Below are 19,923 nucleotides of genomic sequence, written 5' to 3' on the forward strand. Positions count from 1 at the left end.
TATTTTCTCCTTCTGGGAATGCCATTTGATATGTGTGGTACCTTCTCGTTCTGTATCTAACTCATAGTTTCCATACCTTTGAATCTGTGCAGCATGCTGGGTAATTTCTTCAGTTCTGTCTTTCAGTTCATTAATCTTTTCTTTACCTCTGCTGTGTAACTTGGTTGACTTTATAATTTCAGTTATGTTTTTCATTTCTGGAACGTTTTTTTCTTCCCCAAATCTGTCTCATACCTTTGATAATCTTTTAATTTCTTTTGTTTTTTTAAATGTGCTGATTTTATATTCTGTTTCTGTTAATTCCAAAATCTGTAGTCTTTATAGGTCTGACTTATTTGGTTTCAGCTTACTCTGGTTCATATTGAATTTTGATTGTGATCTAATTGTTCTTGGATCTTTCTTTACCTATGGGAATTCTCAGAGGCCTGAGTCAGAAAAAATACTTCTTTTAGAGAGTACTTGCCAGGTACCTAAGGGCACTTCCAATCCTGGACCTATTGAAACCAAATTTTTGGATTAGGGTGTTTGGGGCCACACAAATAGTGTGAATTCTAGCCACAAACCCATGGATTTGTGGGCTTGTGGTTATAAATTCTCTGGGGGGAAAACGTGTTTTTACTTCCCTTGTTCTGCCCATGGCCAAAGCCCAAACAGGCATGTATCCCTTCTAAATTGTTGGAGGAGGAGCAGCATCTACTAAAGGATCCTGGCTTCATGGTGGTAGTCTCTGGGACCTGCCATCATGATTGGGCTCCAAACTTTGCCTCCTGCCTCCTGCCTCCTTGGCTAACAGCCCATTAAAACCCAAGATCCATGCTAGACCAGAGCAGATTAGTGCATGTCCCCAATGAAAACTCCCTACTTCTGAGCTAGTGTAACATTTCTGTTTGAGCTTTCTTATTTTGACTAAATTCCAAAAAATTGCCTTCGTTTTCTTACGTCTTACCCATTCATTATAGTTTCATTTATTTTCTGCCTTGTCTATAAACATTATGTATAAAAAATAACAATAGAACAAGTAGTTCTTCAGTCTTCTTTGCCACAAATTAAAGAGCAGAATAGTTTCATCAGACTTGGCCAGAATTTTACTTTAGTATTAAAGACAGCTTGCTATTACGTACATTGTGATCACAAACTACTTGAAAGGCAAACAAAACATACAAATAAAGTACAGACAAATACAGGAAACAATAGCTCCCTAATGAAGCCCAAATGTCTTGTATTTGAAGTCAGCTTTTTAAGAACATTTGATTCTAAGAAGCAGGGACAGGTTGATTCACAGTAACATGAATATACTTGCAAATGGAAGACATCATTCTACAGGAGGGTAAAAGGAGATTCAGAAGAGGTTAGAGAATGATAAGCTCAAATTCAAGGCAAATACAAAACAGTTGCTACCCACTGAAACAGCTTTTAGACAAAGAACAACAACAAAAAGCATTAACATTTCTTCATTTAGTACATACTTTGGGAGTGTCTTCTATGAATACCTCATTGACTGTTTTAGGAGAAAGAGAATTAAATGCTATATGAGAAGCCATTCCCAGTCTAAGTAGCTTACCTATACTACCCTTTTATCCTTATTATCTTTATTATAGTTGTCTGTGTTGTTTCCATATAGTAGATATAACAGTATTCTAACAATATTAAGTGCATACAAGGAGCATTTGTTGGCTCTGAATTTTGCTATTTGCTATTATTCCCAAGGCTAGTTGTTATTTTACTTTTTAATTTCATGAACTGTTGCTCTGTCTGTAAGGTTGGGAACAAATTTGACTCATGTATCCTTTCAATTGTACTTCCATTCATTCAGCAGACATTTATTCAGCATGTGCTGTGTACTTGGCCCTCCACTAGCCATAGGGTTACCTTTGTGGGGGGAAAAAAAGCAAGCCATGACCTCTACTGTCATGGAGTCTGCAACCTAGTAAGGGTGATAACCATTAATAATAGTTAAAAAAATAATCACACAAACATAAAATTGCAACTGTGATAAATAGTGCGGAATAAAAGAATATGGCACTGTAAGAGTTTAGGAGAGAGGGATTTACAGAAGTTCGAATTATGAACCAAAGTCTGAACAATGTTCTAAACAAATCTTGAACCAAGTTCGAAACACTTCAACTCTTCATCTTTCTCATTACAAAGGATTGATAGTTTTGCTATCTGATACGCTTTAAGGATAAGTAAATGTCTCCTTCCCTCTCCCCACACCACTGGGGAAAACTGGCTAGTTTGAAAGGGTGCCTTTGATGTCAGTGTTCCTCAGGGCATGGTTACACCCCGAGGGAATTCCAAGTTGGGAGTTCAGTTGGTGATGGTGGTTAGTTACATTTTAAAGGGTACTTTTGGGATTGAGTGTTAACATGGTCTCATTTAAACATACAACATACATAAATAAAGACTGAGCCATAAGTGTTCGTAAGTATTCTCAATGGATCCTAAGTTCTCACATACATAAAAAAGTGCCAGTTTCAGCCTATATCAGAAATCTTAAAACATGTATTTTGTTTTTATAAACAAAACCAGCCATAGTACCTAGTTGAGTTATTTTAAGTTATTCATGTCCTGCCCCTTGAAGACTTTTCAAAATTTCAAATGAGCAAGTTCAGAAAAAATGTATATTCTTACTTTAGTGGATTTTGAAAGGATATTTAAAAGAATTTTTGTGTGTATGCAAACTGCCAAAATAAGTCTGAATGAATTGCGCTTAAATTATTATTGTTATAATTGAGTCATCTGTGCTCATGGTTGGTTTTAAAAGAACTTTTCACCCCTTATTTGTAGGGTTATTGATGTTATTTTTAACTAATTCGTCAGTCCTTGCCTATATGCTTAAATTTTTAAAAAACAAACGCACAAAACTAGACATTTATAATGAAGTTGTTTTTCAGTCACGTAGTGGCTGCTCTCAAATGAAGCTAAAAGTGTCTGAAGAATGTTCTTGTGCATATGCCAGGAAGCTTCTGGAATGGGCATATTTTTAAGAATTTAGAACATAAACAGCTGTGATCCGTGGCAGGAGATTTAAATGACCTCATGATGACAGCAAGAACAAAGCATTTTTAAGTTATCATAGTGGTGTGTTAATTCATTGCAATGTGTTTGTCATTCTACTATTTTGGTGTATTAAGTGAGAGCCAGGCAAAAAAATTACAGACTGTATTTAACTGAAGATACTATTTCTTTATTGTTGTAAACAAACTAAATACCAGAAAAATATTTCCCAAGAATGATATTTCATGAATTATTTAGAGCTATAGGTCCTAAAAAAAAAAATGCATGAACCACTTTGGGATAAAGGCCATTTATTTAGATCCTAAAGTTTTGATTCATTTTCTGTTGGAGAGACTATGTTCCAAACATGAAAGATCAAACAGTTGGCTTGAAATAAGAATTCCTCCTTCAAGAAAGATCAATTAAGTGCTTATTAAGTACTTACTATGTGTCTGGCACTATGCTAAATATTATGCAATACAAAAGAAGGTGACTTCAGCTGCTTTTGTTCGAGTTGGAAGAAAAGGCATACTCAGTTGAAACTTCTAAACTAAAAAAAGACATTATTATAATCAAGTACCAAACAAAAATAATACATAATTTATGTGATACAAATAATGAAATAGCCCTTCTCTTCAGAAATGACTTCTAATGCTTAAAGAACAAGAAAGGGAGAATTGTTTCCTATCACGTGTCCTGAAACAGATCTATATCACCTTTTGGTTCCCTCAGAAACAACCTATGGTATCTTGAACTAATGGTGACTGAAGTTTGGCTCAGTATCTTTTTCCTACTGTAACTGAGCATGACCCTATGGGGCCTTCCCAAGACAGACCCCTCCCCCATGTCCTCTGCTTTAGCTCCTCTCTGAAGTATGCAGATAACAGTATATAATGCACATTTCCTGAGTTGTTTTACAGATGCTAAAACACCCACCAAATGGAAGAAATTAACTATTTGATGACCATGAGCACATAGCCCCCAGACCTACTGGTGCCTAAGGATTGATAATGTTAATGCCTGTGACAGTACCCTGTTAACCTCACCATCAACCAATCAGAGAATTGTACATGAGCTGATCACATACCCTGGGATGCCTCTCGCTCACCTTGCCTTTAAAAATGCTTTGCTGAAACCCATTGGGGAGTTCAGGCTTTTTGAGCATTAGCTGCCCTGGACTCCTTGTTTGGCGCCTGCAATAAACGCTGCACCTTCCTTCACAAAAAAATGAAGGAAGGGAAGGGAAGGAGAGGGGAGGAAAAAGGGAAGGAAATAAATGACTTCTAATCATTGTCTAGGACAGTGGTTCTCAACTAGGGGTGATTTTGCTCCCTAGAGGACATTTGGCAATTCTGGATAGATTTTTTTATTTTCATAACTGGGGGCTACTGGCAGCTAGTGTGGATAGGCCAGATATATTGCTTAACATGCTATAATGCACAGTCCTTCACAACAAAGAATTATCTGGTCCAAAATGACAGTTGTACTGAAATGAGAAACCCTGGTGTAGAACCTACAAATGTCAGTGATAAGTTTTGAAATAGTGGGAGGTGGACTCTCATCTTCCCCTAGACCTCTGTTGCCCTGGTAATCTTGTTTGCCTGAGGCCATTTGGATCCTTACATAGAAATGAGCATTGAGGATCTATAAACTTTTGAACATTGTATGCAAGTTTTTCCAGTACAGTGTTTGAGAGAGAGATTCCATAGTTTTTTTTTTTTTTTAACATTTTATTATTATTTTTTTAAAAATTATTTATTTGGCTGCACTGGGTCTTAGTTGCGGCATGCGGGATCTAGTTCCCTGACCAGGGATCAAACCCTGGCCCCCTGCTTTGGGAGCGTGGGGTCTTAACCACTGGACCACCAGGGAAGTCCCAGAGATTCCATAGTTCTTATCAAATTCTGAAGGTATCCATATTCCCCCAAAATGTCAAGACCCAGTCACATGTGGAGTAGTTCATAGAGATTGAGACACATTAAACCAATGTTCTAGTCACCTAAAAGAAACAGTAACACCTTTCTTAGCACCATGCCGAGATAGAAGTAGAGTTTAAGTTTCAAGGATTAAAATTAACCAGAGAATACATTTTGGCGGGGGGAAAAAGCACTCTAAATATATTACTTAATTTAGTATTTTGGAGTAATAAAATCTCTCTTAATGTATGAGGAAATTAGAATACCTTAATGATTATTATTTAAACATCATATTTAATAACACAGTACTGTGCATTTAGAATCTGAGACTGGACTGTGTGCTGACCCACAGGCATAATATATAAATTGTTTTATTTTGCTGTTCAAACTCAACTTGTTTTGTCAGGATTTGCTCCTTTCTCCCAAATGAGGATCCAAGTTTACATTTCCTAAGGTGCTATGTATCTGTTGATTCAGTCAGAGATCTGGACATGTTTTATACAGTTCACATTTCTCCTGAAAACTGTTGAGTAAAGTGATTGTGTTTTTCTTATAAGAAACATTTTTGAATTGAGAGTTGTGTTTCTGATTTGGCATCCTGTAAATCAGAGAGTATCCCATAAATCAGGCATACCAGCAGTATGTTATGAAAACAAATCTCCATAACCTTGAGTATGCATATACCTTAATACTTTTCTAACTTACAGAAATTTAGAGATTAAGTCTTGGCTTAAGAGCCAAAGAGGGGACCTTATAGCTCATCTGTTCCAGCTGTTTCTGCTATTCTTTGGGGCTCAGGACCCAAAGCACCACTTTTAGTTGTTTTGTGTATTTGAACTTCTACCAAATATTTTCTTTTAGGAGAAAAAAGATGTATGCGGGAGGAGGGAGTTGCATGCTTCTGATCCAGACCAACCTCATTTTGCAGATAAGGAACCTGAGGCCCAAAGCTTTAGATTTTACTCGTGGGCTATACATTTCTTTATTTTAGATCAAACCAGCATTTCAGATGTATCTAGTAATAGTATAGAGGACAATTAGGAGTTAAAATTGTAGCTGTATGGCTTCCTAGTTGTGTGTTCTTAGGCAAGTTGCTGAACGTTCTCAGTCTCAGTATACTCATCAGGGGAAAGGGGAGTTATTATATCCTCAGGATGGTTTTCACTTTCTTAGAATTTAGAATGTATCTGGAAAGATAATCTGGGTTGACCTTGTCTCTAGATTCATTCCATTAATTTTTTAATGGATTTTGTGTCCTCTAAATGTTAAAACTCCCTCTCCCCAAACCCAACCATGACCTCCCCAAAACACTACAAAGTAAAACAAACATCTGTATTATCAAAGGGGATAACACAGTGGTCACATTTCCTTTACTTTGACAGTAATGAGGTCTTCATGAACTGATAGATCAGCCTTGGGGCCTTTTCTTTCTTCTCACCCCACTCTAGTTATTTCATAAGCCACCTAGACACATGAATCAGGAACTGCAGAATATAATGAACGAGGACCTTGAGAGAGAACTACATGATTGAATAACATCATTGAAAGAACTTAGACATACAAGGTGGAATCTGAACTTGATACTCCTTTTGATCTTAAAGATGTGGATTCACAGAGTGAGTTCTTGAGGAGAAATTACAGGAATTCTTTCTTCCTGGGCCATTTCAACAGGGATTGCCTTACTAATCAATTTTTGTTAGTCACTTGTAGTTCCCAGGGAATACAGTCTTTTACTTGGGCAAAGAAGCAAGTAGAAATAATTATGTTAAAGACCACTTACCTTTTGTTACCCAAGATTAATTAGTAGTCATATCCTGAGAAGATTTTGTTCCAGAATTTTTCTTAGTGTCTCAAGCAATTCAATTAAGTACAGAGAAATGAATTTTGAGCTTAAATAAAGGAGTTTTCTTTAGTGGCTTGACCATATATTTATTTGCTGAGTTGGTTTGTTCATTTCGGTTTGGTTAGGTTTATTGTCATTTGTTATTGGGAAATAGCTTTGATATAGATTGATACTACATTACTCTGTGACATTGTAGTGTTGCATTTTATCTTGTTTCTCTAGTAAATATATGTAAAATACCTTTTTTGGTAAATTACATTTTTAAGTGAATGAAGCTATAACATTTTAAACTAACCTATCTGTGTTTTCTCTTAGGCCTTAAAGAAAGTGCAGAAGAGATGGTCAAAAACAAATTGGAAGGAAAGGATAAACTGACCCCGTGGGAACAATTTTTAGAGAAGAAGAAAGAGAAAAAAAGACTGAAAAAGAAACAAAAGGTATCAGTGATAATCATGACCGAATAATTCCGAATAATTATTGAGCAACCACTAAGTATCAGAAGGTACCAGGTGCTTGGCATCCAGTATCTCATAATGTGACCACTCACTGTGGTGGGTGAAGTGTTTTCTGCAAGGCTGCATGCATAATGATACACTAAGCCTGTATCATTTAATCTAACTGCCTTGCTCTAATATTTTACATTTATGTGCTACCTAAATAAAATGCATAGTTTAGTTGATTTCTAGATGTAAGACAGTTTGATTCTATTCTGTGTTTTTGAGGAAGAGAGGTACATACAGACATTTTTACTTGAGGATGTATACGTAGAGAAATTTTCAACATGAATGAAATTTTTTCTTTGTATTTCCATTTCTCAAGCTGCGTTTTTCACTTTTCAGTATTATTCTATTGTATAGATCTTTTAACATCATATTGTCATTAGATCCGTTTATCAAGGATATTTTCTCTGTGCTAATATGTTGTCTGAAAAATCTGATTTGACTCCTTCAGGGATAACATCTTTCCAGAGTTAGAGTCCTTAGTAATAGCAGAGACCACTTAGGGTTTTTGCCAATAAGAGTACTCTATCTTGTCAATGAAATGCAGCATTCTAGCAGTGCATTTATTGTCTTAAGATGCTATCACTAATCACAGAATTTTACAACTTTTAGGAATCTTAAATGATTAGTTTTAGTCCAACCCTGACATTTTATAGTTGTAGGAAATTAAGTGATTCGTTGGAGGATACACAGCTTGTTAATGGCCAAGCTGAGACCAGAATCCAGATCTCTTGCTCCAGTGCTCTTGCTACTGTATTGTGTTGTTTCTCTCTGTGTGATGTAAGCTTGTGCTTTTGGTACAAGAGCTGCAATATTGAAAGAGGGCTACAAAATTGAATGATGCAATGGAGTGATTTTTGAACTCCTGTTATACTCAGTGTTTTTGGAAATGGATAGTAAAATGAGGAAATGAGGTAAGAGCCCTGCCCCCATTGATATACTGCCTCTCTCAGGCAGTAAAATATCTTTTAAATGGAATAATTCCACAAGTTATTAAGCCATCAGTTTATTGGAAGACTTACAAATGGGTCTTTATGGGGTCAATAAAGTAGTCACTCTTTTCTGAGATCTTTAGCGGCTATTGTCTTTGATTTTCATTTGGTGCTTTGAGATTATCTTCTGCTTTAACGCTTTCCCTTCATTGGGCTTAGACTGGACTCATTTTATCAATAATATTAAAAATACATTGGTTGAGTGCCCAGTTTGTTCTAGACTCAGCTCTGTACTAGACTTGGTGATTCCAGCAGATCTGTTCCATCTCCCCAGGTTCTTCACATATAGAAGAGTTTCAAGAATTCAAGTTAAAAATACTTTTTCCCCTTTTCCTCTTTGTGACTTCAATTTGTTATTGAGAAATTATTACTAAAGAAATGAATACGTTTATATGCCATAGTTGATATACTGTAATTTAGATCTAAAAAAACAGTTTAAAAAATGTGAATAAATGTGTGGTTAGCTATATAAGTATTTCATAATCTTTGTTAGGAACATCGTATTACTGATGAATCGGTTATAATAGTTTGGTGAAAAAATTCTTAGAAGCCCTTGTTCTTAAAAGGATAGTAATATCAAAATGAATATTCTTTAGGGCTTGGTGGGTCTTCTTCAGCATGTAGGATGATGTTTAGCAATGTGCATTCTAAATGTTTTTGTTGAAACGACTCATGTTTTAGATTCCTGGGGATAAACTCAATCTGGTTAGTCTGATCTCAGTTTGCATATGTTCTGTGTATTTTATAGACTTGATTTTTAAAATTTAAATATACTAATTTAGTAAACTGTTCAGATTTCATTAGGGAAAATGTAACCAACAGATGTGCTTAAAAATAACACAAAAGTTTTCTTGAGTGGATTATAGATAAAACAAGGTAATTGTTGAAATTGGGTGATGAGAACAGGAAGTTCATTATCATTTTCTTTAAATAACCAGCAGATGAATTGCTTTAATGATTTAAAAGATAACCCACAATACAGTACTTCAAGCTATTGATAATCACTGCCATTTCTCAGTTTCGTGGGAGATGAGGCAGGCCACCTCTCTTCACTGATCACCCATCTCAAAGTATTCTTCTCCTTGAATGTCTGTATTTTATTTTTGTCTCTTCTGGCACTTCCTGTCTTGAATTACTATTACTATTACTACATATATGTCTGTTTATGTGTCTATAACTTCTTTTAATAGATTGTAAAATTTTTGAAGACAAAAACCATGTATCTGATAACTTTCATTTCTCTCAAAAGCCCTACATAGTCCCTGCATTTATTAAGTATTCCATAAGTATTTGTTGAACAAACAAAAGAGTTACTCAGGAGCTATTTTATAAACTGATCCATTTAAAAAACTACTTTAATTTTAGATTGAACTGCTTGATTTAAAAGAAGTACGGTTTTTCTTCACGCTTATATATGTTGGTCCTTATAATAAACTGTATGTATTTTTATATTCAACTTTAAGGCTCTTGCTGAAGAGGCCAGTGAAGATGAAGTTCCCTCTGATGTTGATATGAATGACCCATACTTTGCCGAAGAAGCTAAAAAAATAGGTAAGCCAGCCCATATTTGTAGTTTTCACTTGGAATCTAAAGTCCGCCTGTGTGTGCCTATTCACACATACTCTTTTTCCTTCTGATAAACACTTTGTTTCACTAAAAAAAATAAAAATAAAAAAATAAAATTCCTAGAATTTGTATAGCTCCCTAGTGGCTTATAAGCAAGTTTGTCCTATGGGATGTAACCATTGATCGGATTAGGAGGGGTCAGCATGCCCCCTGTACATACAAGAAATAATTTCATTATATGAAGCTTTGGGTAGTATGATTAATTTAACAGTTTACTGGAGATGCCTTTCTGGGAGATATCCTTAAAGACAGATTGACTATAAAAGGATGAGGAAAAAAAGGAAGTCATATTTTTGAGTGCTTTCACTGCTTTATTATAACACATCAATTCTACATCCTCTTTGCACAGGCTATGAAGAATGGAAAGCATGGAATAAATTTGTTTCTATATTTGTGGATATGTGTATAATTTTTTTTAATTTTAACATGATTTACATGTGTGAAACAGGGTTGCATTCATAGTATGAAAGCTTTTCGGCTCAAATAGACAAAAGCATCTATGTTTCATTTTATCCCCTTTTCATTTATTCTGCTTCATTATTAGCTTCATTGTAGCTGAAAGCCAGCTTCCTCCCCTTTTTCCTTGAATCCCTAAACTATCAGGTATCTGACTTCCTATATCCGGGGAGCTTTGTTTCCATTGCACATGCACCGGTCATTCTTTCCTGAATGCTTTCATTCTTACCTTTTTGGTGTGTATAAATTGTGTGTGTGTATAAAAGTGTGTGGTAAGGTTCAGGCCATACTTAGACAAGTCAGTGCAGGACCACTGTAAGCATTTTCCATTTGTTCTCATGCATTTTGCCTTCCCCTGCTCTGCATACCACACACATGAACCCCAAAGGCTTGGTCCTGGAGCAACTCCAAGCTGGCATTGTAAAGAGAAGGATTTTATGAAGTTTCCCTGCTTCTTGTCCCTTGTGACTAGTGGGCCAGAATAGTTCTCAACAGGAAAGTCAAAATTGCTCAAAATTATGTCCTGGTTGTTATAGCCTTTTATCATTGACATTCTATTGATGAAAAGGAGATCAAGATGAATAAAGTCTATTATAGGATGTGGGATTCTTAGGAATTGGAAAGGGAAATGGAAACAGCATATTCTGCTTTTTATCATACCTGAGCAGTCATTTCTAGAAGATGATGGATTTTAGCCTTATCCTCCGATTTCAGGAAACCAAGTTTATAACAGAGAAATGCGAAGCATTATAGTTTCCTTGTTCTCATTCCAAAGTGCTTCATTTGGCATGTGAAATCTGGTCAAACTGCAGAACTCGGGGTAGGATTCAAAGAGTAAGTTAAATAGCTTGGTGGTTTGGGTAGCTTGTTTCTTGGAATCAGCACGTTTAAATTGTGAATAGTTTTCCCTAAAGTTAGTATCCAAAGTTCCAAGGGAAAATGCAGACTACATTTGCTTGCTTTCGATATACTTTTGACGTCAGCATACTTTCTAGGAATAATTATTTATATCTGGGCTTAAGTTGTTTTAAGGAAAAAGAAAAACAAAAGAGTGAATTTTTTTTTTTTAGATAGGACTAAAAAATGGTACCTTGACATGTTTATCCATTCTATCAATAAATATTTTTGAGTGCCTACCAGATGCCGAGCACTCTGCTAGGCTAGAGATACAGACGAATAATACAAGCTAAGTTACATCCTTTAAGTAGGTTATAGTTTTAGGGAAGACATGCTAAACACGTAAACAAATAAGAATATTATGCAAATATGATCAGTGTTTTAAAGGAACTAATAAATAGGGTAATATAGAGCATATAACTGGGAGGAAGAAGGAGAGTAGCTTTCTTTATATAGGGTGGGCAAAGCAAGCTTCTCTGAGATGGTGACGTTTGAGCTGAGACCTGCAGAATGAGAAGGAGTCAGGCAGAGAGAGCTGGGGAAGAGCATTGCAAATGAGGGGAAAATGGGTAGAACAGCTATGAGGTGAGAAAGAACGGGTGTCAGAGAAATTGAAAGATACCAGTGTGGCTGGAGCATGGTCAGAGGGGCAGTTTGGTATAAGGCCAGGCTGGGACACAGGATTGACCCTGCAGGGCCTTGTGTCACGGCAACAAATTTGGATTTTACTCTACTGACAGTGGGAAGCCGGTGAAGGGTCTTAAAGCAAGGGTGTGACGTGATGTGATATGCATTTTAACATACTATTCTGGGTCCTGCAAAGAGAAGAGATTGAAGAAAGGCATTGGTGAGAGCTGAGAGACCAGGCTTTTGTAGAGGTCTGGAGGTGATGGTTGGTCTAGACAGCACGACAGTAATGGAATTGGAAGGAGAAAAGTAAATGGGATTCTAGATATATTTTGGAGGTAGACTTGCCGATCTTTTTATTTGGATAAGGAAGGTATTTAGCATAACTCCTAGATTCCGACTTAGGAATCAGTAGCCTCTAAATAGTATTTCAAACCATGGAACGAGGGGTAGAAAGCATTGGTAAGAGAGGGAGGTGCAGGTTTGGGCTCTGAGGTCAGGAGGCTGCGTAAGGTACTCTGTCCTCCCGGAGAAGGTACTACCTGGAAGGTAGGGGGAAAGTTTATGAAATAGAAGGAACCGCCATGAAATAGGAGGAAAAGCATTAGTGTTTGGAAGGGTGTATAGTTCAGCTCCACAGTTGAGCAGGACAGAGACATTTTAAGCCAGGACACCTTTGCCCTAGGCAATCCCAGAGCTAAACTTACACACTCTTCAAAATATGGAGAAATTGAGTTCACTTACTGATGCCAGACCTGGTGTTTGGCTCGGGTTAGGAGCCAATATGAGTACTAGAAATCTTTTCTAATTTTTCCTTTTATTTTTTACCCCCTACACTGTAAATTTGCTATAATTTTTCTATTTTTTTTAAACTGCAAACTCAGTATTAGATGAGAGTTTTGAAAATGTATTTCTAGAATGAGTTAAAAGTTATTTTTTCTTGTAGAAATGAAGTATTGGAAAAGTTTGCTTAGTGCTATCTAATTGCATAAACTGTTTGATAAGATTTTGTTTTTGAAGAAGTAGGAGTGAAATAAAGTACATCACATGTTAAATATACCCTATTAGAATGTATCCTTTGTCTTGACAACTTTAGATATTTGATAACCACCATGAAAATCTAATAATAAGGCACACATATTTGATTCATTCAGCCAGTATGCTGGGTGCTTACAGTATACTGCTCATACGTAGTTTTACAGTTTACAAATGCTCTTATGTGCATTCTATCCTCTAATCCAAACTTTAGCCCACTTTATAGAGGGGTGAACTGAAAACATGGTTGAATTGCACAAGGGCCAGTTGTAGATGGTAGAACCTGAATCCTAATGGCTCCCTTTTACGTTTTGTAACTCTGCAAGTGCGTTGTAAAGACCAAAGCCAGAGCCAGGATCCATATGTATAAGAGCTGGACACAAGGACTTGCTGACTTTCCAGGCAAAGCCAGAATGTCTCCTCGGTCCAGAGGAAGATTAACGGACTGTATTATCTGATGATAGACAAGTGATCTTGGGTTCAGGAACTTGCTGCTAAAGAGTTAATTGCTAGGGGGCTTACCACTCCTGTCTGGTCAGTACGGAGAGCAGTCTGCCCTCCAGTGAATTCTCTTAACTGCTCTCTCACAAGAAGCTCTCAACTGAACACTCTGGAAGAACTTTTTTATGGGAACAATTCTCTGACATTACAAGTAATGGAAAATGGAATTTCTTTTACAGATATTCCTTTTACAGATCAGTTGTTTGCAACACATCTTTTTCCATGGATGTATTGTTACATTTTTTTTGCTTAAAGGGATAGTGACCTCAGTAAGGCTTGTTTAGAGTTTTTTTTGTTTTTTTTTTTTTTGCGGTACGCGGGCCTCTCACTGTTGTGGCCTCTCCCGTTGCGGAGCACAAGCTCCGGACGCGCAGGCTCAGCGGCCATGGCTCACGGGCCCAGCCGCTCCGCGGCATGTGGGATCTTCCCGGACCGGGGCACAAACCCGTGTCCCCTGCATCGGCAGGCGGACTCTCAACCACTGTGCCACCAGGGAAGCCCAGATTTTTTTTTTTAACTATAAAACCCTAACACCCGATTTCAAGTCTCTGTTAATATTCAGCTTATTAGAATCATCTATATGTCCTTTTTGCCACAGTCCCAGGAGATGTGGACTCTTACTTGCCAAAAGATTCACTGAAAAATAAAGATAACATTTCAGAACAGGGACTTTCATTTCCCTAGTACTCTTCACTAAATTAGGTCTGAAAGCTTTCCAAAGGGAAAATGCCTTTTTTTTAAAAATGCTTTTTTAAAAAAATAAAGATATGCCCACCTAATATGATCTTGTTAACAGTGCAGAAAGGGTCTCTACACATTATTTATCTTCTGACTAAACAGTTCAATATAGCACACAGTAAATTCTTCATGAGCAAAGAAATTTTCATCACACTAAAATTGGATATCATTTTTAGCCCCGACCGTCTTGGAGATTTTTTTCCTCTCTTGCTGCAGTCTTCCTTTCAAGTTTATTTTTACGGCTTTTCACCAGGTTGTTATAAAATCCGGAACAGTTCATTGTGGGCTCTTTGAAATTATTTCCCACAGCTGTATGTGAAGATCTTTATCTCCTTTATGTATTAATCATATACAGCCTGATTCTTTTCCCCTGCCACAGAATGATCTTCTGCATATGTCACTTGTCCATTCACTTCAAAAGGAGCTCTTGCCTTAAGAGAGCAGAGGTAAACTTAGGGTGTGGGAGTCAGACCCTAAGAAAGTGGAACCTTGATGATATTTATATGTATAAATACGTGCACATACTTACAACAGAGAAAAGGTTATAATCTTAAAGCAGATACATCATTCCCTGAAAAACATTTGAGATAGGAGCACTGTCTCACTTAGGGGAAGGGCTACATACAATGATATTTCTTCTTAAAAGTGCAGACAGACGCCTTGGTAGCAGTGAGGGGTGAACGAGGCCACACTTATGCGCAGGTGTGTTCTCTCAGGTGGGCGGGGCTGCCTTAGTGCGGCAGGGCTAGTGCACGTGGAGCAGCTTCTAAAGCTTCTCTCTACTTCCTGTTATCCCCCATTAGCTGTGGTTGTTCAGCCATCATTATATGTTCTGTGAATTTTGCTTTATTATTTTACAACAAAATGCATGTTAAATGGGAAACGGCTCTTCCAGGGAGAATGACATTTGATAGCGAAGGGGTGAAGTGTGGGTGATTAACAAAGAGCCTGAGCTGGAGTGCTCGGGTTTGAATCATGGTTCCTTTACTTACTCACCTTGAGACAAATTGCCTAACCTCTCTGTGTTTCAGTTTCCTCACCCACAGGGTGAAGATTGTAATAACAGAATCTACCTCATAGCATTGTTGTGAGGACTAAAGCAGTTCCTGTATAAAATGGAATAAAACAGCAGTACTTTCTGGTGCCTAGTAAGTGCTGCAGAAGCATTAATTGTTGTTAATACTTTAGAGACCATTGGTTTCTCTGCATTTGGAAGGACAGAACTCAACTTATCCAAATAAGACAGTGTCCAGCAGCTCAGAGAAGGTTGAGATTGTGTAATAACATTCTAGAGTAACAGAACATGTCTTTGTGGATTCTGAACCTTCTTACTCTTCAGAGTAGTTCTTCATACTTTGACACCAATTCTCCCTGAACCCCTCCCAACAGACAAAAAAAGGAAGAAAAATCAAAGCATCTGCGTGATCACCAAGGAACCCAAGATACCTTATATATGTATTGTCAGACTATTATAACAGTGATAGCAAGCAGTTTATAGCACCATGTGCCAGACATTAACTAAGCTCTTAACATTTTTTAGTGTATTTAGTCCTCACAATAACCCTAGGAGGTAGATGCAAGTATTATAATCCCCACTTTACAGATAAGGACACAAGCACAAACTGCTACAGCTAGAATGTAGTTGAGCCAGAATTTAAACCCAGGCCAGCTGCTCCCGAGTCAAGTGCCCTTAACTGCTGTGTGTTACTGCCTCTCGTTCAGGACGAGAGCATCTCCTCATCTGACACCTTGTGGTCTCCAGAAGTCCCTGAGTCCCTGAAAATATAGTCAGTTTTCTACTCAGGAGCCAGTTTTACCATGAGTAATTTTGTTTAATAATAATAGAACTAGAAAGTTAAACAAAGATCAAATTTGTCTTTAGAGAAAGAGAAAGGGTTTTGTTAAACTTTTACTTACAGGTAGTTATTGTCAAATTGTCATTATAGAGATGAATTTTTCATTTTGCTGATGAGTTTTAAGAGTTTATATATTAAAATTACCTGTGTTTTGTTTTTTTTCCCTTTGTGATTTCTCCTATTCTTATGCTAAGAAAACATTCCTTCTGTTTAAGATCAGGTAGCTGTTCCCCTGTATTTTCTCATAGGGTTTTTTTTTCTAATGTTTAACTCTTTAATACATCTGCATTTTATTTTCCTGTACATTATGCGATGCGTCTATAGCTCAAACTTTTTTTTGCAGAATAAAACAAATTGCCTAGCACTAGTTATTGAATAATCCTTTCTTTTTCCAGTGATGTATGATGCTACATTTTATTACATACTAAGCCAACTGTTCTATTTTTCTCATTATGTAGTACAGTGTTTTTGTTTTCACTTTGTAATACAGTTCAGCACACTGTATTACATGTATATCAAATCTATCTTGTTAATCTTTGTAAAGATTTCCTTGAATAGAGTTTTATTAAATGTATATATTTTGTCATGAGTGGATGTTGAATTTTATCAAGTACTTATTCTATATCTGTTGAAATGCTCTTATGATTTTTCTTTTTTAGCTGATGTATATATAATTATACATTACTTTCAGAAGAAATTCCTTCTTTGTAATATTCACTTATCCCCTCCAGACTATTATTATTCCATTCATACCCATAGTCATCTAAGTAATATATTTTTACTTTCTTTAGTTTCTATATATTTATTGATAGATACCTTGCATTTTTGTTATAAACAAAATTTTTAAAATAGTATAACAGATTGTTGCTGTGATAGTCTTATAATTTTTAACCCTCCTATGTTGGTTTGTTGTGCCAGGTATAAAAGAAAAGAAGAAATCAACAAAATCTGCAAAAGATGGCACATCTCCAGAGGAACAAGCTGAACTAGAAAGACAAAAGGTAAAACATGGTCATGGTTACATGCTTAGTGGAAAATTGATATGTACAGATCAAGTGGAGTTATCCATATGTTTCCAGTATCCCTAATAAAAAAAATAACTGATTTTAGTTATGAATTTATAAATAAGAATTTCAGCAGCATAGTTTTTAAATGTCATCTTTTTACCAAATTTCTCCAACTAGTATCCAGCTAGTACAAAGTTAAAATTTACCTCAAACCCAAGGCATGTCCCTTTATGATTAAGAGGAAAATATCTTGTTATTAAAAACCCTTACTATAACTGAGACCAAAAAAAAATAGTACTATTCAAACCTTAAAATAATAATGCCATAAGTTTTAATTCAATTTAATTCAAAACCCTTACTATAACTGAGACCAAAAAAAAAATAGTACTATTCAAACCTTAAAATAATAATGCCATAAGTTTTAAACCCTGTAATACAGGGTTTGCTTTATGGCTTGTTCAGTGCTCATTTCTCTCTTTTTATTATTGAAAATAACATAAATTTAGTGTACAAAATTAGTCTTTCTTGGAAGTGTAGTGAATTTTATGCTTCAGTGCCTCCAAAGATCCATGGCACAGAGTAATATGTATTTTTGCTGAGACAGGAATTGGAGTCAACAGTGTTCATAAGACTGATGTTCATAGCACTGTCTAGGAGGGAGCCTGACTGGTCACCTAAACTCTGCATCTTAATACATGTTTTACTGCATATGCAGAATGTTCACAGAGTTAAGGAGCAAAAGAATACCTTTCTTTTGTAGAAAATGGCTCTAAAAAGAAAGCCAACTGCAGGTAGCGGTGGTGGAAGGGAGACATAATTAAAGCAGTCTAAAGTGGTAATGGAGGAAGATTCACAGGAATCTCATAGCACACTCTGTATTTTCTCTAGTGTACATGGTTGTTTACTTGATTCTTGAAGGTTTACATTTAATCCCATGGTCAGTAGAAAATACCTATTTAGTGGAAACAAGCATTATATTAGATTACAGAGGCAAATATTAAGATCCTGCCTTCATAGAAATGTGTCAGCATTGAAGAAGTAAAGGCCAAAAAAAAGCAAAAGAAAAAAGGAATTCCTTGTTCCTAAAGCACGTTTGGAAAATCTAGTTTGTATCACAAAATACTACATGTTTGCTAGATTTAGTGTCTGCTTAAAAAGAACAAACTGAAAATGAGAAACTTTTATTTGGGGGGACCTGAGGACTCTTATTTCTACAGCCTACTAACCAGTTACACTAGGTGAAATATGGTCTGGTTTTTAGATAAAGCTTCCTGCTGTCAGTGATGTTGCTTCTAAAAATTATACCCATTACTGTACGGAGATCTCTGGGTTTCGTTTTGAGTTCTGGTAATCCACAATCAGTTTACGGATGACAGGTATTATCCCAGAGCATTGGTGGCTTGGTTCTCCTTTCCTGGGGGGATATCTGTGCCCTATACTCCTGTTTAGGGAAAGAAAAGCACTGTTGTATATTTGAACTCTTTTCTCTCACAGGCTGAAATGGCTTTGCTCGTGATGGATGAGGAGGAAGAGAGCAAGAAACACTTCAATTATAACAAGATTGTGGAGCACCAGAATCTGAGCAAAAAGAAGAAAAAACAGCTTATGAAGAAGAAGGAATTATTGGAGGATGACTTTGAGGTAACCAGGGACAAAAGTCATTATCCTCTTAAAGCTGGTGTTAAATCTAAAGTCAGCTCTGGAGATAAAAATTGAGCATCTTAGGAAGGGCCCATGGTGGAGCCAAAGCTACCATCTTTCAGTCCAACACAGCCAGTTCATCCATGGGGTGTTTCTTTGGTTGAGCACCAGGTGATGTAGTTGGCTTCTATTTTGGTAGCCACGTTGCACCAAAATATGTAGCTTTTAGTGTTAGAATCACATGCACTGTGATGCTCACACTGGGAAAGTTCTGCATCATTAAGCCTGACTGAGAAATAGCAGGTTCACATCACATTGCGTCTCACAGTCTGTGTGCAAGGGCCAGTGCAGTAGGCCATGCTTTTTTAATTGCTATGTTTCTTGTTTCCATCGCTCCCTCTTTTCCTTCTTTTTGCTAAGTACATATTTCTAGTGGCCACACAGTCCCCATGCATGAGTTTGAACCCGGTACAGAAAACCTACAACAGCTGCCAGGAACTATTTGATGACTTCCATCCATTAGCATGGAAGAATAGACCCAGAAGAAGATGGGAGAGATTTTGAAGTTGTTTAGAGAATTGAGAGGGCCGTACAGATAACTTCTAAGAAGCGTGGAGAGGGACTTTGAAACCACTGTGTAGCTCCGGTTTCTGTTAAGTCAGCTCCATGTGTGGTGCTGTTCCACTGAACTTTTTGGTGAATTGGTTTTCTTATGAAAAGTTAAAAACAAAGAATGATTTGTAGTCAGATCTTCTATTATGAGAACTGTCTCCACACACTAATCATCATGCATAAAAACATTTTTCATGAGTGTCGTGGTGGTGGTGGTGGTGGTATCACGTCTGTTGTCCTTACTATAACTAGGTAACTCTACAGTCCATCTCTGGGTGGACTCATTTTTCCCATGGGAATGATGGGTGGCAGTGAGTCATGCTCCCTTTCTGGCTGGTCACCCCTGTGCCTGGCAATACTTGAAGACCTGGCTGGAGTTAAGGGTACACTCTTAACATGTAGGACCACAGTGTTTTTGTAGAAAGATAAAGGATAAATTTGGGGCTTGTGTCTGACCGGATCTTGGTCTCAGGGGTGCCATCTTTCCCATTTTAATCTTTAAGTCTTTTGCTGTATGAATCACCCTCAGTAGCTGCTCATTTTAGCACGAAGGTTGAAAAAAAGTTTAATGTACTCAGAATGCAATGACTGCATAAAACTCCAGCAGGAGATACCATCGCTGGCTTAATTATCCCAGCCAGAAAGAGGTTTCACACTGTAAGCGTGGAGGAGCCTGCCT

At 36.9% G+C, this 19,923-nt stretch overlaps 1 protein-coding gene across 3 annotated transcripts in view; it reads left to right on the top strand.

Annotated features, from left to right (window-relative positions):
* Window positions 1–19,923, top strand: part of ESF1 (ESF1 nucleolar pre-rRNA processing protein homolog) — a 58,388-nt gene that overhangs the window by 37,000 nt on the left and 1,465 nt on the right. For all 3 annotated transcript variants that reach the window (XM_079719458.1, XM_079719459.1, XM_079719457.1), the window contains exons 10-13: window positions 7,072–7,193; window positions 9,712–9,799; window positions 16,903–16,985; window positions 18,486–18,632. In XM_079719458.1, coding sequence (XP_079575584.1) covers window positions 7,072–7,193; window positions 9,712–9,799; window positions 16,903–16,985; window positions 18,486–18,632 — 440 coding nt within the window. The remainder of the gene's footprint in view (window positions 1–7,071; window positions 7,194–9,711; window positions 9,800–16,902; window positions 16,986–18,485; window positions 18,633–19,923) is intronic.

Source organism: Hyperoodon ampullatus, assembly GCF_949752795.1.
Source record: "Hyperoodon ampullatus genome assembly, chromosome: 14".
NCBI classification, from domain to species: Eukaryota; Metazoa; Chordata; class Mammalia; order Artiodactyla; family Ziphiidae; genus Hyperoodon; species Hyperoodon ampullatus.